Raw genomic sequence first — 24,759 nt, 5'->3', positions numbered from 1 at the left:
CTGGCCATGGGTTGGGCATGGCTTTCATCTCAGTGTGAGTTTTGCCCAAGGAAAGACTTCAGGATTTAGTCCTTTAAGTTTATGTAAGGCTGCATGAATTATATAGCAAAGGAAGCTGACAACAAATGAGAGGCGAAGAAAACCAGAAGATGGAAATAAGCCACTGGAATTCTTCCTTAAAGGGACATTGCATTAATTCAGATTTCATTATGGGTAGTAAGAACATAAGAACAGCTAGTATAGTCAGACCAATGGTTTCTCTAGCCCCATATCCTGTCTTCTGACCGTGGCCAGGGCCAAGTGCTTCAAAGATAATGACAGAACAGGTAATCATCATTCCCGGTCATCCACTCCCAGCTTCTGGCAGTCAAAGGCTAGGGACACCCAGAGCATGGGGCTGTATCTCTGAGCATCTTGGCTAATAGCCATTGGCGGACCTGTCCTCCATGAACTTACCTAATTCTTTTTTGAACCGAGTTATAGTTTTGGCTTTCACAACATCCCCTAGCAATGAGTTCCACAGGTTGACTGTGAGTTGTGTGAAAAGCACTTCCTTTTGTTTGTTTTAAACCTGCTGCCTATTAATTTCATTGGGTGATCCCTGGTTCTTGTATTATGTGAAGGAGTTAATAACTCTTCCTTATTCACTTTCTCCATACCATTTATGATTTTGTAGACCTCTGTAATATCCTCCCTTAAATGTCTTTTCCAAGTTGAACAGTCCCAGTCTTTTTTATCTTGTCCCATGAAAGGATAGTGAGGAAAGTCTTGGCACTGGACTGAGAGTCAGAAGACCTGGGTTCTATTCCCAATTCTAACCACTATCTTCCTGTGTCCTTGAGCAAGTCACTTCACCATTTTGTGCCTCCATTTCCCCACTGTAAAGCAGGGATAACGGCCCCATCCAAGCAACGTGCTTTGAGATATAAGGATGAAATGCACTAAATACAAGCTAAGTATTTTATTACATGTATGCATATGACATACCTCTGCTACGACAACCTCTTTAGGATAATATGCTGTATCTAAGAGTTGGAAAAAATGCAATGAGCAGCTCATTGATTAATATTGTTATTGCCTTGGGAACAAATCTGATAAAGGACTTTATTAAAGCTTTAATATCTTTTAGAAGGAGAGTGTTTGTACAAATACTTCACATTAGGCCTTTCTCCAGCAGCTGGAAAATTACCCAGTGAAAAAAGTGAAAAAACATAAGTTAGTAGGAATTTTGATCTCTGCCTGTATTTCCCTTTAATATTTTTGAACAAACAAAAGAGTCAGTGAGTCATATTTTACTCACCAAATTGCTCAACCACATTTCAATGTAAATCTGGGGGCTATGTTGTACAGTCTTAGGTCCAGAGATAGTCAGTTTTGTATGTCTTGTTATGTGTGATGCTAGGCTTAATCTTCAGGCCTTAAATTAATCAATGTATAATGTTTAAGTGAGCAAGCCAAACAGATGTAGGTTTACTCTTTATCTGAACTCAGAAGCTGATAGAAAGAACCACAACCACTTCATCAGCTATTCTTCATTCTATTCTTCATGCCATGGGACCAAAGCAAGCCCCTGCTCTGAACATTCCCAAACTTTGTGGCTTTGGCCCATCATATCTACTTCATCCACACATGGAATAAGAAGTTAGTAGGGGCTGTATTTGCCTTTTGTTATTTATCCCTTAAGGGCATGATCTTGCAAGATGCTGCACACTTTCTGGGAGTGGCTGAGCGCCTCCACCTCCCCAAAGGTGCACAGCAAATTGCTGGCTTGGTCCCTAATTTAGAATCTAAAAGTCATTAAAATATCAGCCTTTTTCCTATACATTCATAATGGAAGGAAAACAAAACCTGAACTTTGGGGATTTGGATAAAATGGAACTTGGATCCAAATGGACCTGCGTTTGGTTTTGCAGAACCCAAACATGACTTCCTCAGCCCATCTCTGTTTTTAATTCATAGAATATTACTTACAGAAAGCTAGGAAAAGGTCACAGTAAGGGATTGATCTTGTTCCAATTAACTTCAATGGGCATTTTACCATTGACAGGGAAATGTATATAAATCAGAAATTGGGAATTGTAGAAAACTGATAAAGGAAGCAAAACTTACTAAACTTAGACATTTTTAAATTAGCTAGTATGGATAACTTGCACCCAAGTGTTTTAAAAGAGCTAGCTGAGGAGCTCTCTGGAACATTAACATTAATGGTCAATAACTCTTGGAACAGTGGACAAATTTCAGAAGTCTAGAAGAAAGCTAATGTGACCATATTTAAATGGGTGAACGGGCCAACGTGGGTAATTTTAGGCCTGTCAGCCTAACATCAAGCCTGGGAGAAATAATGGAATGGCTGATCAGGTAATCAGATAATAAAATGAAGGTGACAGCTAGAGGCGTTCTGTTATTTTCTTTGTTGGGCCTGTCCTGGAGTAGGTAACTTCTGGGTACTCTTCTGGCTCTGTCAGTCTGTTTCTTCACTTCAGCTGGTGGGTATTGTAGTTGTAAGAACTCTTGATAGAGATCTTGCAGGTGTTTGTCTCTGTCTGAGGGGTTGGAGCAAATGCGGTTGTATCGGAGAGCTTGTCTGTAGACAATGGATCGTGTGGTGTGGTCTGGATGAAAGCTGGAGACATGTAGCTAAGTATAGCGGTCAGTAGGTTTCCGGTATAGGGTGGTGTTTATGTGACCATCGCTTATTAGCACTGTAGTGTCCAGGAAGTGGATCTCTTGTGTGGACTGGTCCAGGCTAGGTTGATGGTGGGATGGGAAAGTAATATAATTAATGCCAATCAACAACGGTTTAGGAAAATAGATCCTATCAGTCTAACTTGCTTTATTTATTTTTGTACGAGACTACAAGTTTGGTTGATAAAGATAATTGTCATTGATATAATATATTTAGACTTCTGTAAGGCATCGACTTGGTACTATCCAACATTTAGATTAAGAAATTAGAATAATATAAAATTAACATAACACATATTAAATGGATTAAAAACTGGCTAACTGACGGGTCTTGAAGAGTAAATGGGGAATCATCACTGAATGGGTATGTTTTTAGTGGGGTCCCACAGGAATCAGTTCTGGGCCTTTGTTATGTAAACATTTTTATCAATGACCTGGAAGAAAACACAAAATCACCACAGATAAAGTTTACAGATGACACAATAATTGAGGGAGTGATAAATAATGAAGAGGACAGAGCGATCTGGATTTCTTGCTAAGCTGGGCACAGCAAACAATATGCATTTTAATATGGCCAAATGGAACATTATACATCTAGGAACATAATAGGTATGTCATATTTACAGGACAGGGAACTCTGTCCCGGGAAACAATGAGTCCAAAAAAGATTTGGGCGTCATCACGGACAGTCAGTTAAACATGAACTCCCAGTGCAACACTGTGGCCAGAAAGGCTAAAGTGATCCTCGGAAGAACAACCAGGTGAATCTTCAGTAGGAGAAGGGAGGTTGTATTACCTCTGTATTTGGCAATGGTGCAACTGCTACAGAATACTGTGTCCAGTTCAATTCAACAGGAATGTTGATAAATTGGAAGAGCTTCAGAGAAAAGTAATGAGAATGATTAAAAGATTGGAAAACACATCTGCAAATAATGGCATGGAGGAGCTCAATCTGTTAGCTTTAACCAAGAGACAGTAAAGGGGTGACTTGATCATGGTTTATAAATCCCTATACAGGGAACAACATTTTGATAATGGACTCTTCAATCTAGCAGACAAAAGTCTAACAAGATCTGATAGCTGGATTTTGAAAGCGAGACACATTCAAACTAGAAATATGATGAACATTTTTTAACAGTAAGGGTTCTTAACTACTGGAACAATTTACCCAGGGTTGTGATGGATTCTCCATAATCTGATAATTTTTAAATCAGGACTGGATGTTTTTCTAAGAGAGATGTTCTAGCTGAAATAGAAATTAATTATGAGAAGTCCTATGGGCTCTGTAGTACAAGAGGTCAGACTAGATGATCTCAACGATCCTTTTGGGTTTTATAATCTGTGAAGATCAGGATGCACATATTTTAGCTAACTTAATGACAATCCCTTGAATGTGTTTTTGAATGGGACAGATGTGGCACAAATTCTAACCTTAGCCTCTGTAGGACTCGTTTACTTTGAAAATATATGACATATCCATTCTGTGCGAAAAATCAAAAGGTGAAAACTGTGCTAAAATGCTCATTTCTAATACCCACTCAGGCATGAACTGTAACTGAGTCGCTCAGATCCTGTGTTCAGTGTTAGTAGAAACTTTTCCCCTGACAAACATTCTGACTGTGTAGTCACACTTACATATAAGCAAATCCTGCAGCCCTAAGTCAAGCAAAGCTTTGTTTGGACCTACTGAATTCAGATGCCTTCAAGAGTGTCTAAAACAGAAACAAGTTGGCTGTACTTTTTTTAAACTTAAGTGAAGCAAAAATCAAATCAAATCAACCAATCAATCCAAACTATTGCACACGTCTCTGCCTGCAGCATTCTGGGAAGTATTTTACACCTAATCCAGATCGCATTTACAGACTAATGGAGACCCTCTGTCCTGAACATGGTAACGAATGACCCTTCAGAACTGCAGTCTGACCTGATGGAATGCATTAGCTTGCTAAAACAAAAGGATTTTCCCTTATAGAGGGAGGCCAAAGGAGCTTTATTAGCATTTAAGTGCAGAGTGACTGCAGGGTAGAGGTAGAGTGTGAAGCAATACAAAAAATAAATCTAAAGGGCTATCCTGCTCCTCCCGTCATGGGAAATTTGCCATGGATTTCATTTCTAGAATACTGTTACCTTCTGCACAGTTGGCAAACACAAGTGACCAACTGAGCTCACCCACATTATTGTGTCAAATGGAACACGTTGCATATATATCATGAAGGTTATTAAAATTAAGGCCCTGATCCTACAGGACGGAGGGGCCTATATTTACAGCCTGCAACAGTGAGCGCACATTGGCGTACATGCCTTCCACATTTGGTGCATGAACAGTACTGTCATGGTGCCACTAAAACTCTGGTTACAAGATACAAGCTTGCAGAGAATTTAAGACTTGGACTGAGAGTCAGCAATCTTGCGTGTAAGCAGCAGGAGGGCAAATGGTACAATCGCTCCAGCTTGCTTCCTGGGACTTAGTAAAGGCCAAGTCCTGAACCCAACACGTAGCCAGTATAAGAAGGTTCTGCACTGGGAGAATCAGAGATGGAAGCCTCCCCCACAGACTACTACTGCAGCCTCAAAGCTGCAATAGCCTCAACAGCCACTGGGCTCTCCACTGCAGTTCACAGTCTTAAATCACCCGCTGTCCACCACAAAAAACACTTCTCTGCTGCCCCCAACCTCCCACCAGCGTCAATGCTCTGTGATACACAGGGAAAGCAAATCTGTGCAGTACTTTGCTGTATTCAGAAGCATTTCAGTCCTGGGAGAGAGAGTAAAGTTTGCACCCCCTATATCATGTCTAATTTAATTAGAGTGGAGCCCTCTCTTATAGCACAATCACTTTCCCCCCTTCACTATACTTGGAGGAAAAAGAAAAGGAGTACTTGTGGCACCTTAGAGACTAACCAATTTATTTGAGCATGAGCTTTCGTGAGCTACAGCTCACTTCATCGGATGCATACCGTGGAAACTGCAGCAGACTTTATATACACACAGAGAATATGAAACAATACCTCCTCCCACCACACTGTCCTGCTGGTAATAGCTTATCTAAAGTGATCATCAGGTTGGGCCATTTCCAGCACAAATCCAGGTTTTCTCACCCTCCACCCCCCCACACAAATTCACTCTCCTGCTGGTAATAGCCCATCCAAAGTGACAACTCTTTACACAATGTGCATGATAATCAAGTTGGGCCATTTCCTGCACAAATCCAGGTTCTCTCACCCCCCTCCCAAAAACCACACACACAAACTCACTATCCTGCTGGTAATAGCTCATCCAAAATGACCACTCTCCCTACAATGTGCATGATAATCAAGTTGGGCCATTTCCAGCACAAATCCAGGTTTTCTCACCCCCACCCCCACCCCAATACACACACAAACTCACTCTCCTGCTGGTAATAGCTCATCCAAACTGACCACTCTCCAAGTTTAAATCCAAGTTAAACCAGAACATCTGGGGCGGGGGGGGGGGGGGGTAGGAAAAAACAAGGGGAAATAGGCTACCTTGCATAATGACTTAGCCACTCCCAGTCTCTATTTAAGCCTAAATTAATAGTATCCAATTTGCAAATGAATTCCAATTCAGCAGTTTCTCGCTGGAGTCTGGATTTGAAGTTTTTTTGTTTTAAGATAGCGACCTTCATGTCTGTGATTGCGTGACCAGAGAGATTGAAGTGTTCTCCGACTGGTTTATGAATGTTATAATTCTTGACATCTGATTTGTGTCCATTTATTCTTTTATGTAGAGACTGTCCAGTTTGACCAATGTACATGGCAGAGGGGCATTGCTGGCACATGATGGCATATATCACATTGGTGGATGTGCAGGTGAACGAGCCTCTGATAGTGTGGCTGATGTTATTAGGCCCTGTGATGGTGTCCCCTGAATAGATATGTGGGCACAATTGGCAACGGGCTTTGTTGCAAGGATAAGTTAGTGGTTCTGTTGTGTGGTATGTGGTTGTTGGTGAGTATTTGCTTCAGGTTGCGTGGCTGTCTGTAGGCAAGGACTGGCCTGTCTCCCAAGATTTGTGAGAGTGTTGGGTCATCCTTTAGGATAGGTTGTAGATCCTTAATAATGCGTTGGAGGGGTTTTAGTTGGGGGCTGAAGGTGACGGCTAGTGGTGTTCTGTTATTTTCTTTGTTAGGCCTGTCCTGTAGTAGGAGGATTACTCTAGCTGGAAGTACAGTTTGCATAATATGGCACATGGAAACAATTTGTGACAGTAATTCTACACTTCATTACACATGGAGCATTGCCATAGCAAAGCGCAGCATAAGCAGGTCATGCGCATGTGTGTTTTTTCCTAAATATACTAAAAATTCTCTTTAGATTTGCAAAACTACTTCACAGGGATTGCCATACAGAATCAGACAGAGTGCAAGAACTTTAAAGCAATGCATCATGAAAGCTGATGCAAACTTGCAGATCTCATCATTTGTAAGCACAGAAATATGTCTCAGTGCCTTGAAATTAAGTTCACTTGCCTCTAGCATCAATTGGGGTAGGGTTGAATGTCTTGTCTTTGACAGGTTTCTTGAGACCTCTATGTCACTAGTTTGAGTTATATACATTCACAGTCTACAGTGGCTTGGATCCAAGCAGCTGCACCTTCTGTGTTCCCAGGAGTCAGGACACAATTTCATGTGGATGCTAGTGCTTGGCCTTTATCTCCTCCATGGTCCTCTGGCCCCGTCTAGCTACCCAAGAGGGCAGTCTGCTTTTCCATCGGAGGGCACAATATAGCTCCATGTGCAGTAGTCACAGCAGCCTTGTCTGCTAGAGGGAATTAACTCAGTGACAAAGAGTTGTCTTTGGAAGTTTCATTGTCATATTTTTCCAAAGCATGAAGGTAAAACCAACCTGCAAAATAAACACCACCACCTCTAAACGCCCCCGGCCACCAACATTCTAAGGCCCCTGCCAAGTGATGCAGGTTATGGAGCTGGAAAACTGCAACAAAAAATTCTTAAAATATTCATTCTTTCATGCAAAAATGTATGTGACACTTACCTTCTCCATCATGTCATATGCAACCACAAGCTGGTACAATAGGCAATCTTCCAATTTCTTTAATGCAACAAGGGCCAGCACTTCAGAGACAGGCATGCACAAATATCTATATGCATGACTAATGTATCTGCACAAATACCAGATGTATGTGTGCCAATCAGATATTTGTGACACACGTAGCCAGTCAAGCAGATAACTGGAAGTTATTTATACACACAGACCTATTTTACTGGCATATGGTAGGTATAGGCTCATGTTCTTTATTTGGCAAATTGGGCCATTAAAATTCTTATTCAACTTAAAATTCACATATAGGTTGGTGGGTGAAAACCAACCATGGACACTAGAGATTTGAAGCGGTTACCACCTACTGGACTGAGGCTTCAGGCACTTGCTGGAACCAATTAAGGCAGACAGGCTAATTAGGACACCTGGAGCCAATTAAGAAGCACCTAGAATCAATTAAGACAGGCAGGCTAATCAGGGCACCTGATTTAAAAAGGACGTCACTCCAGTTAGTGAGGTGCGCGCAAGGAGCTGAGAGTGAGAAGGCGTGCTTCTGGAGGACTGAGGAGTACAAATGCTATCTGGCATCAGGAGAAAGGTCCTTGATAAGGATACAAAAGGTGTTGGGAGGAGGCCATGGGGAAGTAGCCCAGGAAATTGTAGCTGTCACACAGGTGTTACATGAAATAGTGTAGACTGCTGTGATCCACAGGGCCCTGGACTGGAACCCGGAATAGAGGGCGGGCCTGGGTTCCCCCCATCTCCCTATTGGATACAGGAGGTGTTGACCTGGACTGTGGAGCCCATCAGAGGGGAAGGTCCCTGGCCTGTCCCCCGACCCACTACGTGGACCAGCAGAGAGTGTGGGGATTGTTCTCCTTCCTTTTCCCCATGCTGGCCAGTGATGAGGTTAGCTGAGTGAATAGCAGGTTTGAGCCACTAGCAAAAGTGGCCAAAGTGAGGGCCACCATGAATCTCTGAGGCGAGCAAATCCGTCAAGAAGCGCAGGACAGAGGAGGAACTTTGTCACAGCATACAACTTGAATTATCATTACTCCATGGAAGTGGTCCATCAGAAGTGAGGCAGATTGCCTTCCCACAGCTCATGCTATGCCTGGTCTATGTATAAACAGGAATCTGATCTGTAGAGCTGCCAAATCAACACCATTCACATAAGCGCTAAAATCAATTTTAATAAAGTTCTTACCAGAGTGCCCTGGAGAACTGGTGCTTCTTCTTCAAAGATTGGCCGATCTGTGAAACTGCCTAGCCTTTTTTCTACCCTATTTTATTTCCCTTTAAAGCAATGAGCAAATGAGAGTCATTGTAAACATTCCACTGTCAAGCTGCACAAACCAGTTGTTTTGTCTGGGTGGGGTTATGGGCTAACACTCTAATGCTACGGTTTGGTTGAGCGCAGGACACTTTATGACATAATTACTTCACTGCTTAGGAATCTGCTGCCTGGTCAACTTGTGGCACACCATGTTTGCGGAGAGTAATTTTCAACATCTTCTAAAAATCGTTGTTGTAACCATCCAAAATCTTTATTCAGGTGGATTCCAGAAGCCTGAGTATCACTCCAAATTAGTAACTTAACTAGGGTTGGATCTGTACTTTTACTCCTATTAATCACATCTTGTACATTTAAACTTCTAGATCATTGGTCCCCTGTGTTTAAGCAGTCATCCCAAATATAGTACCTTCAGTATAAATGGATGGTAGCTTATCAAAGAATCCACTTCAAAGGAGGACATTTATTTTCCCGCAAAACTTCAGACATGTTATTGGTTTGTATTATAAATTTTTTTGTATAAACTGCACATTGTTGTTCTTTTACTAAGGTAAATTAAAACAAACATACTGGTAAATCAGTACACCTTATTTACAGTCTAGTACTTACAGGTTAGAAGAGATTAAAACCCAAGTTTCCAAAAAAAGACATGCCACACATAATTTGGGTGTGTATCTCATAGTAGCTGGGTATGGAGATAAAGAGATATAGGGGGCTTGCAGCACTCACTTGCTACCCTCAACTCCCTTATAGGGCCATCCCACCATGTGACATAGGTGAACAAATGAAGACTGGGAGAGATAAAGATGATGCATATATTTTAAAAAAAATCTGGGTATAATTTACCAATACCCGGCTGACTGGGTGCTAACCCTGTCACAGAGGATACATACAGCAGCAAGGAGTGGAATGTACAGAGAATATTCCCAGCCAGCACTTTGGAATAAAGTAAGAGCTGCTCCAAACAAGCCACACAGCCTTGACACCAAATTCAGTGCATACTAGGACAGGATTTTGGGAGTTTAGGGTCTGATCCTGTCTCTGCTGAAGTCAATGTGGAAGCTTCGTTGATTTCAGTGGTGCAGGACAAGACCTTTAGTCCATAATCTGTGGCTACCCATGCAAGGCAGACAATCAGATAAATACTTCATGGTGCAGTCTCAGTGCTTTGATTCAATGAATTGAAATAAACTGGGGCATAAGAGCATTGGGCACACAATACTTACAAAAGAGAGATATCAATAATGTCTGATCGTGCTCTCTGAAACTTTCAGGGAGGCAAATCAGGTTAGAACCAACAAACTCACTAACATTAAAGGAAGAAGACAGGGAGTCTTGTAACTGTTTGCATAAGTAGGAAGGATTAATCATGCTGACAAAAACAGTATTTACCAGACTTATGATGTCTGAATAACTATAGTCCTGCTATGTGTTTTTCAGAATCAATTTTTTATTCACAATGAAACCAAGAGCTTCCCACTACTTACCTGTATCAAGCAAAATGAGCAATGTACTCTTCTACTTAGACTGTCCCCCCCCACCCAGTAATTCCAAGTAATTTCAGGGCTGTACTCTCTACTAGTAAGTTTTTCAATATATTCAAAAGTGACAGTCTGGGCGGCATATATCTCATTGTGGATGCCATTTTCATTAGGGGGAGGAGTGGCAAGCCCACAGCACCTTGAGATGAGAATATCTCGTGTCTTCCCCAGAGGCAAAAATGATAATATGTAACCATTATATAGCTGTTCAAGATGTTACACAAGTAATCAAAAGCCATGAGATGGGTGCATATTTAGGTTTTACAGATGGAGACTGTTTTTGCCCAAAGCTACACAGCAAGCCTGTAGCAGAGCTGGGACTAGTCTTTTGGAGTTCCAGATTCTAGTGTTCATTGAATTAGACTTGCCATCTCTTAATTAACCAAAAAGTTACTACCTGGCAGTTTAAAACACACAACATAGAACTCTAGTGCCCCATCAAGGTTCTGAAGAGTAAGGACACAATTCCACATAATAAATTACACAGCCCAGCAATAAAACGTTGAGTTACATGATTTACGTCATGTGACACACGCTGCAGCATTTTGTGACATGTCCTGAATATCAATGAAGGCATGAAATGCTTTTCAGATATAGTAATATCAACAAGGCTGTGCCATGGCGTACACTACATCTCAGCTCCCTTCACTGATGTGCATGACAGGGTACAAAATATTACAGCTTTATGCATCCAATGAAGTGAACTGTAGCTCACGAAAGCTTATGCTCAAATAAATTGGTTAGTCTCTAAGGTGCCACAAGTACTCCTTTTCTTTTTGCGAATACAGACTAACACAGCTGTTACTCTGAAACCTGTCACTTTTCACAGTAATTTCTACACATTGTATTAAAAAAACAGAAGAAAAAGTCACCCCTATTTTGCTCTTCCCAGAAGTTTTCCAAGGTGATAATTATCGCATTCATATCAGTTTAGAGGAGCGGTTTATCTTTTGAAAATTCAGGGTGCTAGTCTGGGGAAAACAAAATTTAAAAGGGGGAAAAAAGCCTCATTTAGAAAAATCAATGCAATTTTATTTTTCTAAATAAATGTGTAGGCAGATTGCTACAAAAAACACAATTTCAAGTGCAGTACATAATGAGTATTGTTGCCTCCAATAATTTACAGCACACTATTAATCATATACCTAGCCTTCCGTTGAATTCCTATGTGGGTCCAACATGAACCTATCATGTTACAGATGCATTTCTTACAATGGTAATGGATAAGGATGTATTCTCATGATCTTCTAACGGTGTAATACTATATCAATCACAGCATATTGCATCAATATAGTTTATAAAGGATTATGACCATTGTAACAGCCAGTGGTTGTTTTGAAATAGTTTTATTTTAAATTAGTCATCCTCATTGGTTGTCATTCTGAGGAAAACTACTTCAATTTGTGGCCATGTGCTTACTACTTTTTCCTTGTATAAGAGCAGTCCAATACTAAACTAACATATGTGCATTAGCATCTACCACTTACCTCTGGTGTGTGAAAAAAATCTTTCCTGATGGGATATTTCATCATTTGGAAATTTGAAAGATACCCAACAAACATTAAAAAAGGAACCCCAACCAAACTCCTCACCCACAAAGATTGCCGCCACACACGACAATACCCAGATGTGATACATTTAGTCCACCAAAACTCTGTGGCTATGCAATTGTGTTGCCACCTTTCCCAAATGATCAGAACAGTCCTGTTTTGGAGTGTTTGGAATACTGGATAAGCAAACAAACCCACACAATTTTTCTAACAGTAAAATAAAGGATCTGAAATAAAACAATTTACAAATCAGACACCTAGTCAAAAGATCTCTCGCCCCCCCCACACACACCTCCGGGAGCAAGAAAGTTGAACTACATCAGTATAGGCAAACATCTTTTTACATATTCCAATTTTTAAAAAAGTTTAATGGCAAATATTTCTTCTATATCCCCACGCCAGGAGTTCACTGAGCTTGAACAAAGTCCATAACATCAGTAAGAGATTTTCCACTGTCTTATGGTCCTTATCTAATGCCCACTCAAGATTCAGACCTTGATCCTGCAAACACTTATGTACACACTTGACCTCATAAATGCAAACAGTTTCAGGAAGGGCCATGCAACTACTCATATGCATAACATTACGTACGTAAGTGTTTTCAGTATTGAGGCCTTTGACAAATTCTGTATATGTACAACTTAAAAACAACTATTGTTCTAGTTTGAGTTCAGTTTATTTCAATGTTGGTATTTCTTTGATGGGGCTCTGTAATCCCCCCCGCCCCATACACATTCTGACAAATTATTTGCTCTGCAATTCTCTTTTTGGTCATCTTTGTTAAGGTCTCCTTCCTTAACTCCTCCATAAAAAGGTAAAACTGTCAATACTTTTAAAGACAGTTGCATACAGCAACCACCACATTAGTCTGGGGGGAAAGAAGGAGAAGAGGTCCAACCATCTTCTATGCACGATGCTAAACTACATCTCTGCTGTACTCGTTTTGACGTCAAATTTTCGTAAAAGCTGCGGATGTTTCATCATTTGATTGTCTTGCTAAGGTTGGAAAATCCAATGCCAACACATGTCATTAAGACTTTCTCTCCACCCTGGAGCTCTTCGTGAGATGGCTTGGTTTCTATTTTGAACATAATCTGGAAGAAGCTTCTCAAATGTCGCAGAAACTCAATTCTGAAAAGGAGAGGGGACAAGTGAGTTTTTTCTCTCTGTTTTTTTTTTTATTAAAAGAAAAGAAGTGATCTTCAACAAATCAGTTACTCATCTGGTTAACACAGCGGTCTTGTCCTGTAAGTAGAGCACAGACTAACATTCAATGAGATATGCAATGTAGTTGAAGCTGTGTCTGTCCCAGGATTTTAGAGAGACAAGGTGGGTGAGGTAATATCTATTATTGGACCAACTTCTGTTGGTCAGAGAGACAAGCTTTTGAGGTCTGTGTGGCTTGAAAGCTTCTCTCACATTCTGGCTACTTGGTACAGTGGTAGGAAAATGGGTGTTTGGGTTTGAAAAAAATTGTATTCGTATTATAGCAATGCCGAGATAAAGGCTCCAACTGAGCCTGGAGCTGCAAAAAAAGATGAAAAGACAGTCTTTGCCATGAAGGGTTAATAATCTAAATAGACCACACAAAGAGTGGGAGAGGAAACTGAGACACAGAGGTGGCATAACCTGACCGTGGTCACACAGCAGGTCAGTGGCATAATCAGAACAGAATCCAGTTCCCATGTCTCCCAATCTAGTTCCCCATCTATTCTGCCCCCCCAAAAATGTTCAGTGCTAAACTTTACCGGAATTTCTGAAAAATACTTTTGAGGGTAGCTAAGGAAATTCAAAATGTTTTGTGGGAGGAAATATAGCAAACAGATTCAAAAGCACAAAGCTGATCAGTTTTACAAGCTCCCCACTGCTAAAATACACACATCTTTAGAATCTAACAGTATCGCTTAAAAAAAAGAAAAAAGAAAAAAAGAATTCAGATTCTGGACTTCTTTTGGAAAAATGTGTTTACACCTGAAAATCTATTTTTTCAAGTGTACAGGTCTGAAGAGACTTCTCTATGGAAGAGACACAAAACAGATTAAACAAAGCAGCTCTAAAGAGGAGACAAACTGGAGTGGATATGACAGAAAAAATAATGAATGGTACAAAGAAGGTAAATGGGATGCGCCTTGGGGATAGTCAATGAAACTGAAGGGCAACAAAATGGAAAATTGATAATTGCTCACTATGCAATGCTTGCCCTCTTTTCTGAAGCTGGTACCAACCACTGTTAGAGAGAGACAGGATACCAAAGTGGATGAATCGCTGGTTTAATCCACAGGACAACTGCTAGGTTCCCAAGATTCTCCTCTCAGATAAGCTTAGCCTTTGGAAAGAGGAGACCTGCACCACTCCTGAGCCTTCTTTTGGCAGGTAGCCTAGAAAATGCCATTGTCCTAAGAGCTTTAATACTATATTGATCACACTTTTGAGATCAAATTCCTTTTCAGTTCTGTGTCCCCTGATGCTATTTTAAGAAATAGTTCCTGACACAGAGGCAGCACGAGGCAAGAGAGACACAATCACTGCCGAAGCACCACAAGACCTAAGAAAGTCCCAAGGCACTCCCCCAATAGCGAGATGGTCCAGAAATGGTGGCAGCACTGGGAGCACATTGTGGGGGAATGGAGGAGACAGAGCAGAGTAGGCCATTCTTCAATACAAGAAACTTCCGAGAGCAGTGAAAGCAAACAGAATTTGGCAGGAAACGGCAGAGAACTGTGGTCTTCCTTTGGGACAGTGTTTACTAATCCTCTGCTGTCTTGTCATGTAAGTACGAGGGGTGGAAATTAGGGAAAAGAGGGAGGAGGAGAGGCTGCCAGTGTCCACATGCACTTGCAGTTCCTCAGGCATGAAAGCCACCTCCAGGCGCAGCCTCGTCAGTCTGCAAGGGGGAGCAGAGTGCAGCCTGGTGTGCAGCATTCCACTTCTCCCCAAACTTCAAACAAAAGCCACTGCCTTGAACGAAACAACAAGTGTTTACAGAAGCAGTGTCTTTCCAGGAGGCTGCAAAGTGAAATGACGTGAGATACATCAATTGCACATGCACTTAAAAGTGTTTTATGGGCAAAGCAGCTTGTTCTGTAGTTCACTAAATTATCGCTGCCACAGAAGTCATTTCACTGACAGTCATTTCTGCTTGAAGTGTAAAAGTTAGGCCTACTTTACACTTAAAAGGTTAGCTCGACCTTGTATGTGGCTCAAAGCTGTGAAAATTCCATGCCCTGAGCACCGTAGCAAGGTCGACCTAACCCTTGGTGTAGACAGCTATACCTATGGAAGAATTCTTACGTCAACCTAGCTACCACTTCTTGGGGATTAACTACATAGACAGAAAAACCCTTTCCATCCACTGTAGCAGCTGTAGTGTAGACATACCCTTAGATGCCAAATGACACGCTGTCCTAAGGCTAGCTAAAGGGGCCTAACCCATTAGAAGTGTTGGTATATTGCACAAACACAGCTTCTATCCAACCATTGCCTTCATAAGAAGGCAGCTCTATTACAGAACTTGCTGTCACATCTTTTCACTCCAGGCTGAGTTACTCCCCAATACCACAACTATGAGGACAAGAGTCTGTTCAACATTTAAATGTCTATATATACACATTTCCCAGACATCAGCCAGCCAATTACAGTTTATGTTCCCTTGTGCATATTACGGAGCCATTAGACAATCACACCCTCCTATTTTTTGAGGCTGTTCTGGTTAAAACATGATGCCAAATCCCAAACAATGAGACGATCTCAGGAAGTGGTTTTCCCCCCACCAAAAAATGCAGATTAGGGTCGACTGAAACATTTTGTGAATTTGTGTTGATTTTGTCATTGTTTCAGCTGACATTTTGATTAAAAATAGAATATAAAATTAATAAGGCATGCATTAAATGGATCAAAAACTGGCTAACTGATAGGTCTCACAATGTAACTGTAAACAGGGAATTGTCCTCGAGAGACTCCGTTTCCAGTGGGGATCAGTTTTGGACCCAGGCTATTTAATGTTTTTATCAATGACCACGATGAAAACAAAATCAGCACTAAAAGTTTGAAGAGGACATAAATATTGGGGGAGTGGTAAATAATGAAGAGGACAGGTTACTGATTCAGAGCGATCTGGATTGCTTGGTAAACTGGGCACAAGCAAACAATATGCGTTTTAATATGGCTATGTGTATAGGTATACATCTGGGAACAAAGAATGTAGGCCATATTTACAGGATGAGGAACTCTATCCTGGGGAAGAATGACTCTGACAAAGGTTGGGGGTCATGGTGGATAATAGCTGAATGTGAGCTTTCAGTACGATGCTGTGTCCAGAAGAGCTAATGAGATCCTGGGATGCACAAATGGGGGAATCTCAAGTAGGAGTAGAGAGGTTATTTTACCTCTGTACCAAGCTCTGGTGAGACTGCCGATTTAATTCTGTGTCTAGTCCTGGTACCCGCAACTCAAGAAGAATGCTGATAAATTGGAGAGGGTTCAAAGAAGATCCACAAGAATGAGTTCAGGATTAGAAAACATGCTTTACAGTGACAGACTCAAGAAGCTCAATCTATTTAGCTGAGGGGTCAGCAACCTTTCAGAAGTGGTGTGCCAAGTCTTCATTTTTTCCCCTCTAATTTAAGGTTTCGCATGCCAGTAATACATTTTAACGTTTTTAGAAGGTCCTTCTCTATAAATCTATATTATGTAACTAAACTATTGTTGTATATAAAGTAAACAAGGTTTTAAAAATGTTTAAGAAGCTTCATTTAAAATTAAATTAAAATGCAGATCTATCAGTTTAGTGTAGTGGTTCTTAACCTGGGGTCCGAGATGCCCTTTCTGGGGGTGCGAGACATGCGAGATTTTTTTAGAAGGTAAATCATCGAAAACACAAATTAAGCATAGGCACCTAAGTACAACTACTTTGTTTCATCAACCCTATGTATTTCTTAACATTATACATTTTTTAACAATTACTGTAATATACAAAGTTTTCACGTTTTCAAGTTTTTAAGCTAATTGTAGTGTAATTTTTGATAAGGGGTGAGAGAACTTATTTTAACAACTCCAGACCATCAGCGGGCTGAGCGGGGCCAGGTGTAGTGTATTAAATTGCTCCCCGCAGGAATGTGCTACTTACAGTGTACTACTTACGGCTCAGTCCTGGTGCTCCTCAAGTAGTACATTCCTACGAGGAGAAATTTAATACACTGCACCAGTGGACAGAACTGCAGGCCGGCAGCAGGCTGAGCAGGGGCAGTGGCCAGGACTCCAGCTGGCAGCAGCATGCCAGTAAAATCAGCTTGCGTGCTGCCTTTGGCATGCGTGCCGCCGGTTGCCAACCCCTGATTTAGCTTAACAAAGAGAAGGTTAAGGGGTGACTTGATTACAGTCTATAGGTACCTACATGGGGAACACCTATTTGATAATGGGCTTTTTGTTGTAACAGAGAAAAAGTATAACACAATCCAGTGGCTGGAAGCTGAACCTAGATAAACTCAAGACTGGAAACAAGGCGTACATTTTTAACAGTGAGTGTAATTAACCACTGGAACAATTAAGCAAGGTTGTGATGGATTTTCCATCGGTGACAACTTTTAAATAACTGAGCCAGAGTTTAGGGGTCTATCACAAGAGTGGGTAGGTGAGGTCCTATGGCCTGCAATGTACAGGAGGTCAGACTAGACGATCATGGTGGTCCCTTCTGGTTTTAAAGTCTATGAATCCTCCCCAGAGTGAATGATAAATTCCCCTTTCCTTTTCCCAATGGCCATTTCCGGCAGGAGTAAGACTTCCCTTTCCCTCTCTCCTCTTGGTCTCCTGAGCTGTTTCACTGTGTGCTGTGGTTGCCACCTCCTCCCCATGACACAACTGTATGCTGAATAGCGTATGCTAAATTGTGAAAACATCCTAACCTTGTATGATCTGGGATTCACAGATTCATAGATACTAAGGTCAGAAGTGACCATTATGATCACCTAGTCCGACCTCCTGCACAACGCAGGCCACAGAATCTCACCCACCCACTCCTGTGAAAAACCCCTCACCTATGTCTGAGCTATTGAAGTCCTCAAATTGTGGTTTAAAGACTTCAAGGAGCAGAGAATCCTCCAGCAAGTGACCCATGCCCCATGCTACAGAGCAAGGCGAAAAACCTCCAGGGCCTCTTCCAATGTGCCCTGGAGGAAAATGCCTTCCCGACCCCAAATATGGCGATCAGCTAAACCCTGAGCATGTGGGCAAGACTCACCAGCCAGACACCCAGGAAAGAATTTGCTGTAGTAACTCAGATCCCACCCCATCTAATATCCCACTATTGCACACACCTAAATCCGTGGTATGGCAGCAGCAGTGCCCCACTTCTGATTTTAAAGTTGTCTTGGCAAAGGGAAAGGCTCCTAGACTCTGTGGAATCTGGACTATGAATGTGGAGGAAGGATCTATATGGCTCTATGCCAATGTATCTTTTCTTCAGCCCATTTTACTTAGGAGAACCACGTCAGTAACTGAGCCAGAGGTGGCATGCCTGGCATGTGAGCACCCCTCCCCCCAATTAACCTGGTAGAGTCCTCCTTCACATGGGGTCAGGGGAAGGGACCTATTCCAAGGCATTGTTCTCATTCCCAACACCATAATCCACCAGCTGCACTGCACTAGACAAGGGAACTATACTGTAAATATCATTTATCAAATACGTAGCTTGGGATTTTTCAGTGTGAAGGTGCTAAATTCAAGACGCGACTAACATAGCAGCAATCAGTTGGACGGGGACATGCGGGGTGGGGAAATGGAGCGGAACTCAATAGCGTTTTGCTTCTCAGCGTTATTTTTTAAAATGTCTCATGCATCTATGCTCAGTAGCTGTGGAGACTGATTTCTCAACCCTTAGATGGTAGCAGCACAGAAGTTGCAGACAGAAAAAAGAAACCTCACATGATCTCACATGAAACGTGCTGATCTCAATAGAAATCCTCCTCCGCTGCCAAAACTCTGCACTACCGTTACAAGAGCTAAAGTAGCTGAAATCAGTCCACTTAAAAATTACTGCTTTACAAACTTTGTGGTTTAAAAAACTGTAAAACATCAGATTATTACACTCTAATCACCGATGTTGGATGATATTACGGAACACTAAGTAGATACTCACCTTGTGATGGTCTACTTCACCCCTTCCATAAAGATAATCCTCCATTGCTCCCCTCAAAATCCATACAAACGCCCTTCCACACAACTCTGGTGGATCTGTTGGTTTCTGAGGTATCAGGGTTTGCTAGCAGTTATGCAGTTTGTAGTTCTCATGTGATGGCACCATCATTCTTCAGTTATCACAGTACTGTACCTTTCACATATACAGCACCGGTACCATGATAACCGAAAAAGGACAGTTCATGTTCTAATTGTTTGATATCATCCCCGCACATACACATCTCTCCCCTTCCCCTTAAAGAGGCACAGTTTGATCAATTCAATCTCTGGTAACTGCTTTGGTCTAGTCAATTGTTCATCAGCCAACTATGGTAATAGGAAAGCAGCATGCCTTTTGCCCTTCTGTGTCCCAACCAACATTGGGGGAAAACACAGCACTTCTCTCTCTTCAGACTGGTAACTGCCACAGACCTTGAAAAACTGTGAGAAAAAAGGCCAAAGCAAAAATAAAATGCAATCCATAACAGTTCTGAGATCCCAGGGTCCCAAGTGTCTCAATGAGATACATCCTTGAGCTGTTTCTCTTTGACACTCATGCCATGAACTGGATACGATCTTGGTGTTAGTCAGCCATTCAGAATACATTCCATTATGTGCACAGCTACAACACAGGTCATTAGGCAAAACAAGACAGCTTATGCTAGGTAACAAAAATGTAATTGACGTGTATACAATCCAAGACCAAGAACCAACAACAAACTGGTCTCTGAAAGTTTAATTCTCTTGGAATCTGAGGGAAAATAGGAAAGTAAGGAAGTCTTCTTCCAGTGTGTAAAAATAAACATTAAGTAACTTATGATGTGCTGATCATAAAATGATCAGCACACATATGTCTGTTCATAGCCACAAATGAAGTGTTCTGCACAAAAATACCTATTATTCTATTAATTGCAAATTAAACAAGATTTGGTATTTAAATTAAAGAGAACAACTTACGTGTACGGAGACAGAGGTCCTAGTAGGACTTTGGAAACATCAGGCTGTCCAAGGGTCATGAGGAGCAGAACTAGGCTCTGGTTTGTTGAATCCACACAGCCTCCCTGTAAACACAAACATTTTAATTATTAATCTTTATACAAACCAGAAAATAGGAAAAAAGATGGAGGAATGTTTACTTAAAACACAGAACTATCACAGCTCTCACATTTCAAGGGTCAAAAGATAAAATCCAGATTTTGTAATAGTAACTAACTTCACAGGGCATATTTGGAAAGGGACTTGAGTTAAAAAGCATAGTAAGGAAATTATTTTTCTAATACTATTGATTATGAAAACCCAAAGAATCTCTAAAATTTAACAAACAATGTAAATAGAGGAAAAATATATTGGTTTTGCATTTCACTCATTTTGGTCAAGTGAAAATAGACTAGTCTCTGTCAGGTGCATGTGCACTAATAGATTACTGAAATGCTTGGGTTATAGCTCTTTAGGTAAATGTTTAAAATGGGACACAACCTTGAAAGCTATTCAACTTCAAAAAAGTTAGTTAAAAGTAGTTTCAGGTATTACATCTGCCCAACCCCCGGCTGCCAATTATTGTGGTTGTGCAGACACATTTTCCTGTTTTCAAAGAACATTTCTCCCTCCTGGTGTTGCTATGTGAAAAATCCACACAACTACAAGTAACACAGACTACGTAGAATGACACAAAGCGCTATCAAATGTGCAAAACAAAAGCCCTGTGGGAAAATAATATTTTGCTCCCAGGCTCAGCCTCTCAAATTACACCCTGGCAGCTTTACTTAGGGCAGAAATAGGGGAGTGCGCTGTTTTGAGTGAAGCATAATGCCTTTATATTGAATTATTGGCTGAGCATTCAGCATATGAATCTACAGCATCATCCAAGGTTATGTCTGGGAGAACAGCTGAGCAGTACACAACCCCTAGAGTTCCTCTGGCTTTTGAAAGTCCATTGTTCTCGCCATTCCTTGGGCTTGTTGCAACTTGACCTGGCTAGGAATGTAGGCAAGAGTGTGGAATCTCCATTAAATTTAGAGCAGAAGATATCTGCAAACAACTGGGCATGGCAGTTGCTCCCTTGGCTTTCTTATTCAAAGAGCAGACATAGTTTGGAGAAATATTTGGATATTTTGAACAAAAGTATGTCAAGGAGGGCATTTATGAGACTGTTTTCAAACTATGAAGCTAACGTGTTTGGGAGAAAGGAGTTTTGCCCATGCAGGTCTAGCTAAGTTGAAGATCTACCACACTACTTACTTTCTGGTAACTTGTTCAGTTACCTGAGAAACAAAGGTCTAGCCCCATTTCTGGCTCAGATGCCTGCACTGGCTCAAAAGCAAGAATACTTGTGACAATGTTTCTATTATAAGCGGGTTGCCCTATTTGCCTGTTTTAGCAGTCAACCAAGTATATGAAAGAGAGACTCCTTATGACCTAAATGAAATACTGCATTTCTAACCCTTGTTAGTTTATTTTTGTATAATGTTGCAGGGACTGTGACTTTAAAGTTGTAACTGATTCTGAGGCAAGGCTGAACTTGTGTTTTTTGTTTTTGTATTTTTAAAGAACTTGTATTAATTTTATTGAGTTGTGTTGATTTTAAAACTCGTATTTATCTTAGATGTATTGTACTGTGTGCTATGTTCTAAGGCTAAGAGGCTATATTAATATAATTTAACTTTATATTTGTCTCCCGTATCTTTCAGTTACTATAAAAAAAAAAGTAAAAATGTTTCAGACAGCAGTGTCATTTTGACATTGACACTGCCCCTTTAACATCCAAACAAAAAATTGATTGGACATTTTGGGAGAGTCTTTAAAGACTTGGGTTTACAAAATTCTGTTTTCTTTATTATTAATAAATAATAAATAATAATAATAATAATTAAATAACCTAAATTTTGTTCCCAAACTAGTTAATAGTATCCCTTTAATCAAGGGAGTCTAGATGGCTTGGAAATAATTGCAGCCTTTAAACTTTACTTCGGAAAAACTCTTTCTTTTGATAATTAGAAGCAGGGAGCATGGTTCTGGATACACGCCAAACCAGATTACACAGTAAAACCCCATTTATCCTAATCTCACATTTCCTCCTAGCATGAGCAGTTTATCCAGAAATTGCAAACTGACTGTTCATCCCTTACTTTTTGATGGCCCTGAAATGTTTCTAACAAACAGGGTTGAACTATAATGAATACATAGCAACAAGCCATTCCTGCAACTGCTTGCAGCGTTCTGCATTTGAGCAAGGGGATACATTTTATCTTCTCGCTTAGTTGGAAACGAGACTAGCTTTTTTATTACCAAATACAGCTAGTCAAACAAATGCAAGAGAAAAATCTGGCATAAAATTAAATTTGGACTCTCTCATAGATAGTCTGATCGAAAACTCACATCCATCAGTGGATGGACTCCTACTGACTTCAGCGGGTTTTGGATCAGATCCTTAATAGGCTCTCCAAAATGTTTTTTTGAGGAAACCAAATTAACCATTTCAAAAACTTTGTACATGCAATTACATACTAGAGCTATTACCGTTCAGCCACATGGCAAGCAACATCTGCTCCTTTTATTTTATTTTTCTAAGAGAGTATTTTACCACCACCATCCAATTAAAAATTCCCAAAGTAGAAAACAGTAACGAATGGGATGACTTCAGTGCTGAATTGGCTTCGTCAAAATGACAGGGTGGAAGGAAGGACCCTTACAAACCTTTTGGGAAAACAGTTACTAAAAGTTTATTGTTCGACAACACTGTACCATCTCTACCCCACAGAGGGAGGATGTGGGTGTGGAGGAAGAGGCGAGATGCAGTACCATAGAGGGCTGCAAACATCAGCACAGATTTGGATTCTGTACTGAAAGGAAATGCAAAGAAAGCAGGACACTGGGACAACGTGATCATGGACAGCTGTTTGATTTGGAGATTTTGAGGGTGTAACTTCATTTGTATACTAGACTCCTTCCATTAACACTCCTTCCAACCCCTCCCCCCAAGTTCTGCTGACATTACTTATTCCTCTGCCCTACACTTGGGGTGCTGAACCCCCCACAGCTAGCTGGGCATTGGACTTTTGGGCTCTTGAGCATGTGTGTCAAGAAGGCTGCACACTGACCCTTCCAAAATGGCTTTGTAAGGAGCTCTGAAATTGCCCTGCACTGACCCTGGCAGTTTGCGATTACATCAGCGTTTACAACTAATTTGAATGTGAAATGGAGAAACAATGAAATGATGCTCCTTTCACTTCAGGGTTTACAGCCCAACTCCTCTATCTACATTAGCTTTTGCCTGTGAATGATTTCTCAAAACAGTGAACGTTTCTGACCTTACCTTCACTGACTTCTGTCCAACCTCTGCTGACCAATGCACTCGGTTTTGTTTATTGGTAACTTTTTGAAGTGGATTTATTCAGCCCGGAGAGTACAAAGGTAACATGAAACAGCAAAAAGGCCAAGCGCCTGCAGTTCAATTATTGCAGTTACAGAATGGTACAGAAATAACGAAGTGCAGGCTGGATGACTAAAAGGGTAAAGAGTACATGGCATTTGTCTCACACCATTTATTTTCAAATAATTGCCAGATGTTCCGTCTATATTTGATTGACTATCGTTATTTAAGCTTTTTAAAAAAATACTAGTCTATTCAGCAACAATTTGATTGTTAGTCACTGATCTGAATGATGTAAGTGGTATAGCTAGCAAAACAATTAGCCAAAAGTCATGTAGTTTTTCTCTTGTTAAATGTACAAGCAGGGTTAGCCAACTTTACTAAATAGATACCTGATCTCCACACACAGAAAAAAACTACGACTTTCCCCCTCAACTGGTTCAACTCTTAGCTGTGTACAAGAGCTGCTCAGACAGAACAAGATGGCGTATTATCTCCCCATTAACATTTGCTTTAGAAACAATCTGTGCAGCAGAAGAGGGCTTCAATACAGCATGAGCCTTACATAATTGTTGGGATGTATATTTTGGAGGGCACATGGGGGTGTATATTTAAGGCTCTCTTTCCTCAGCTCATTCCTCTTCCTCTCCATAGAGAATGCTGTTTGCTCTCTACATACTTGTTGCTACAGCTATGCTCAACATGGGAATATGTCTTCCAATCATTGATTTTTCTACCTTGACTGGCTGATGAAATTTTATGCCACGTTCCTACACTTCAATGGCCATGACTACTCTAGTTCCCCTCTTTAACCACTTGAATATGGATCTACATTCAAGAGAGATCTTTTCTGTTGAAAATTTCAGATTAAATCCAAACTCTCCCAAAAATAATGGGGAAAGTGATAAGATCCCTACTAAAGGCCACCAAGATCACTGTTGCTCATTATTTGTATTATGGTACCATTTAAAGCCTCAACTTAAATTAGGGGCCCGCTGTACTACATGCCAGATAGACACAGTGAGAGAGTGTTCCTGTGCCGAAGAGCTTACAAACTATATAGACAAGATGGACAAAGGATGGAAGGGGAAACAGAAGCACAGGGAGGTGAACTGATCTGCCTGCACC

At 40.9% G+C, this 24,759-nt stretch overlaps 1 protein-coding gene across 3 annotated transcripts in view; it reads right to left on the bottom strand.

Moving 5' to 3' along the window:
- Nucleotides 1-453: 453 nt before the first annotated feature.
- RCL1 (RNA terminal phosphate cyclase like 1) overlaps nt 454-24,759 on the bottom strand; it is a 57,000-nt gene continuing 32,694 nt past the window's right edge. The window contains exons 8-9 of one of the 3 annotated variants that reach the window (XM_073345256.2): nt 20,220-20,323; nt 454-2,746 (exon numbers count right to left, since the gene is read on the bottom strand). In XM_073345256.2, the coding sequence (XP_073201357.1) occupies nt 2,638-2,746; nt 20,220-20,323 (213 nt within the window). In that variant the 3' untranslated portion in view covers nt 454-2,637. The other 2 variants (XM_073345257.1, XM_073345255.1) reach the window with 2 other exon arrangements.

Source organism: Lepidochelys kempii, chromosome 5 (genome assembly GCF_965140285.1).
Source record: "Lepidochelys kempii isolate rLepKem1 chromosome 5, rLepKem1.hap1, whole genome shotgun sequence".
NCBI classification, from domain to species: Eukaryota; Metazoa; Chordata; order Testudines; family Cheloniidae; genus Lepidochelys; species Lepidochelys kempii.
The sequence above is the reverse complement of the archived record's forward strand: the minus strand, read 5'-3'. Positions and strand labels throughout refer to the sequence as shown.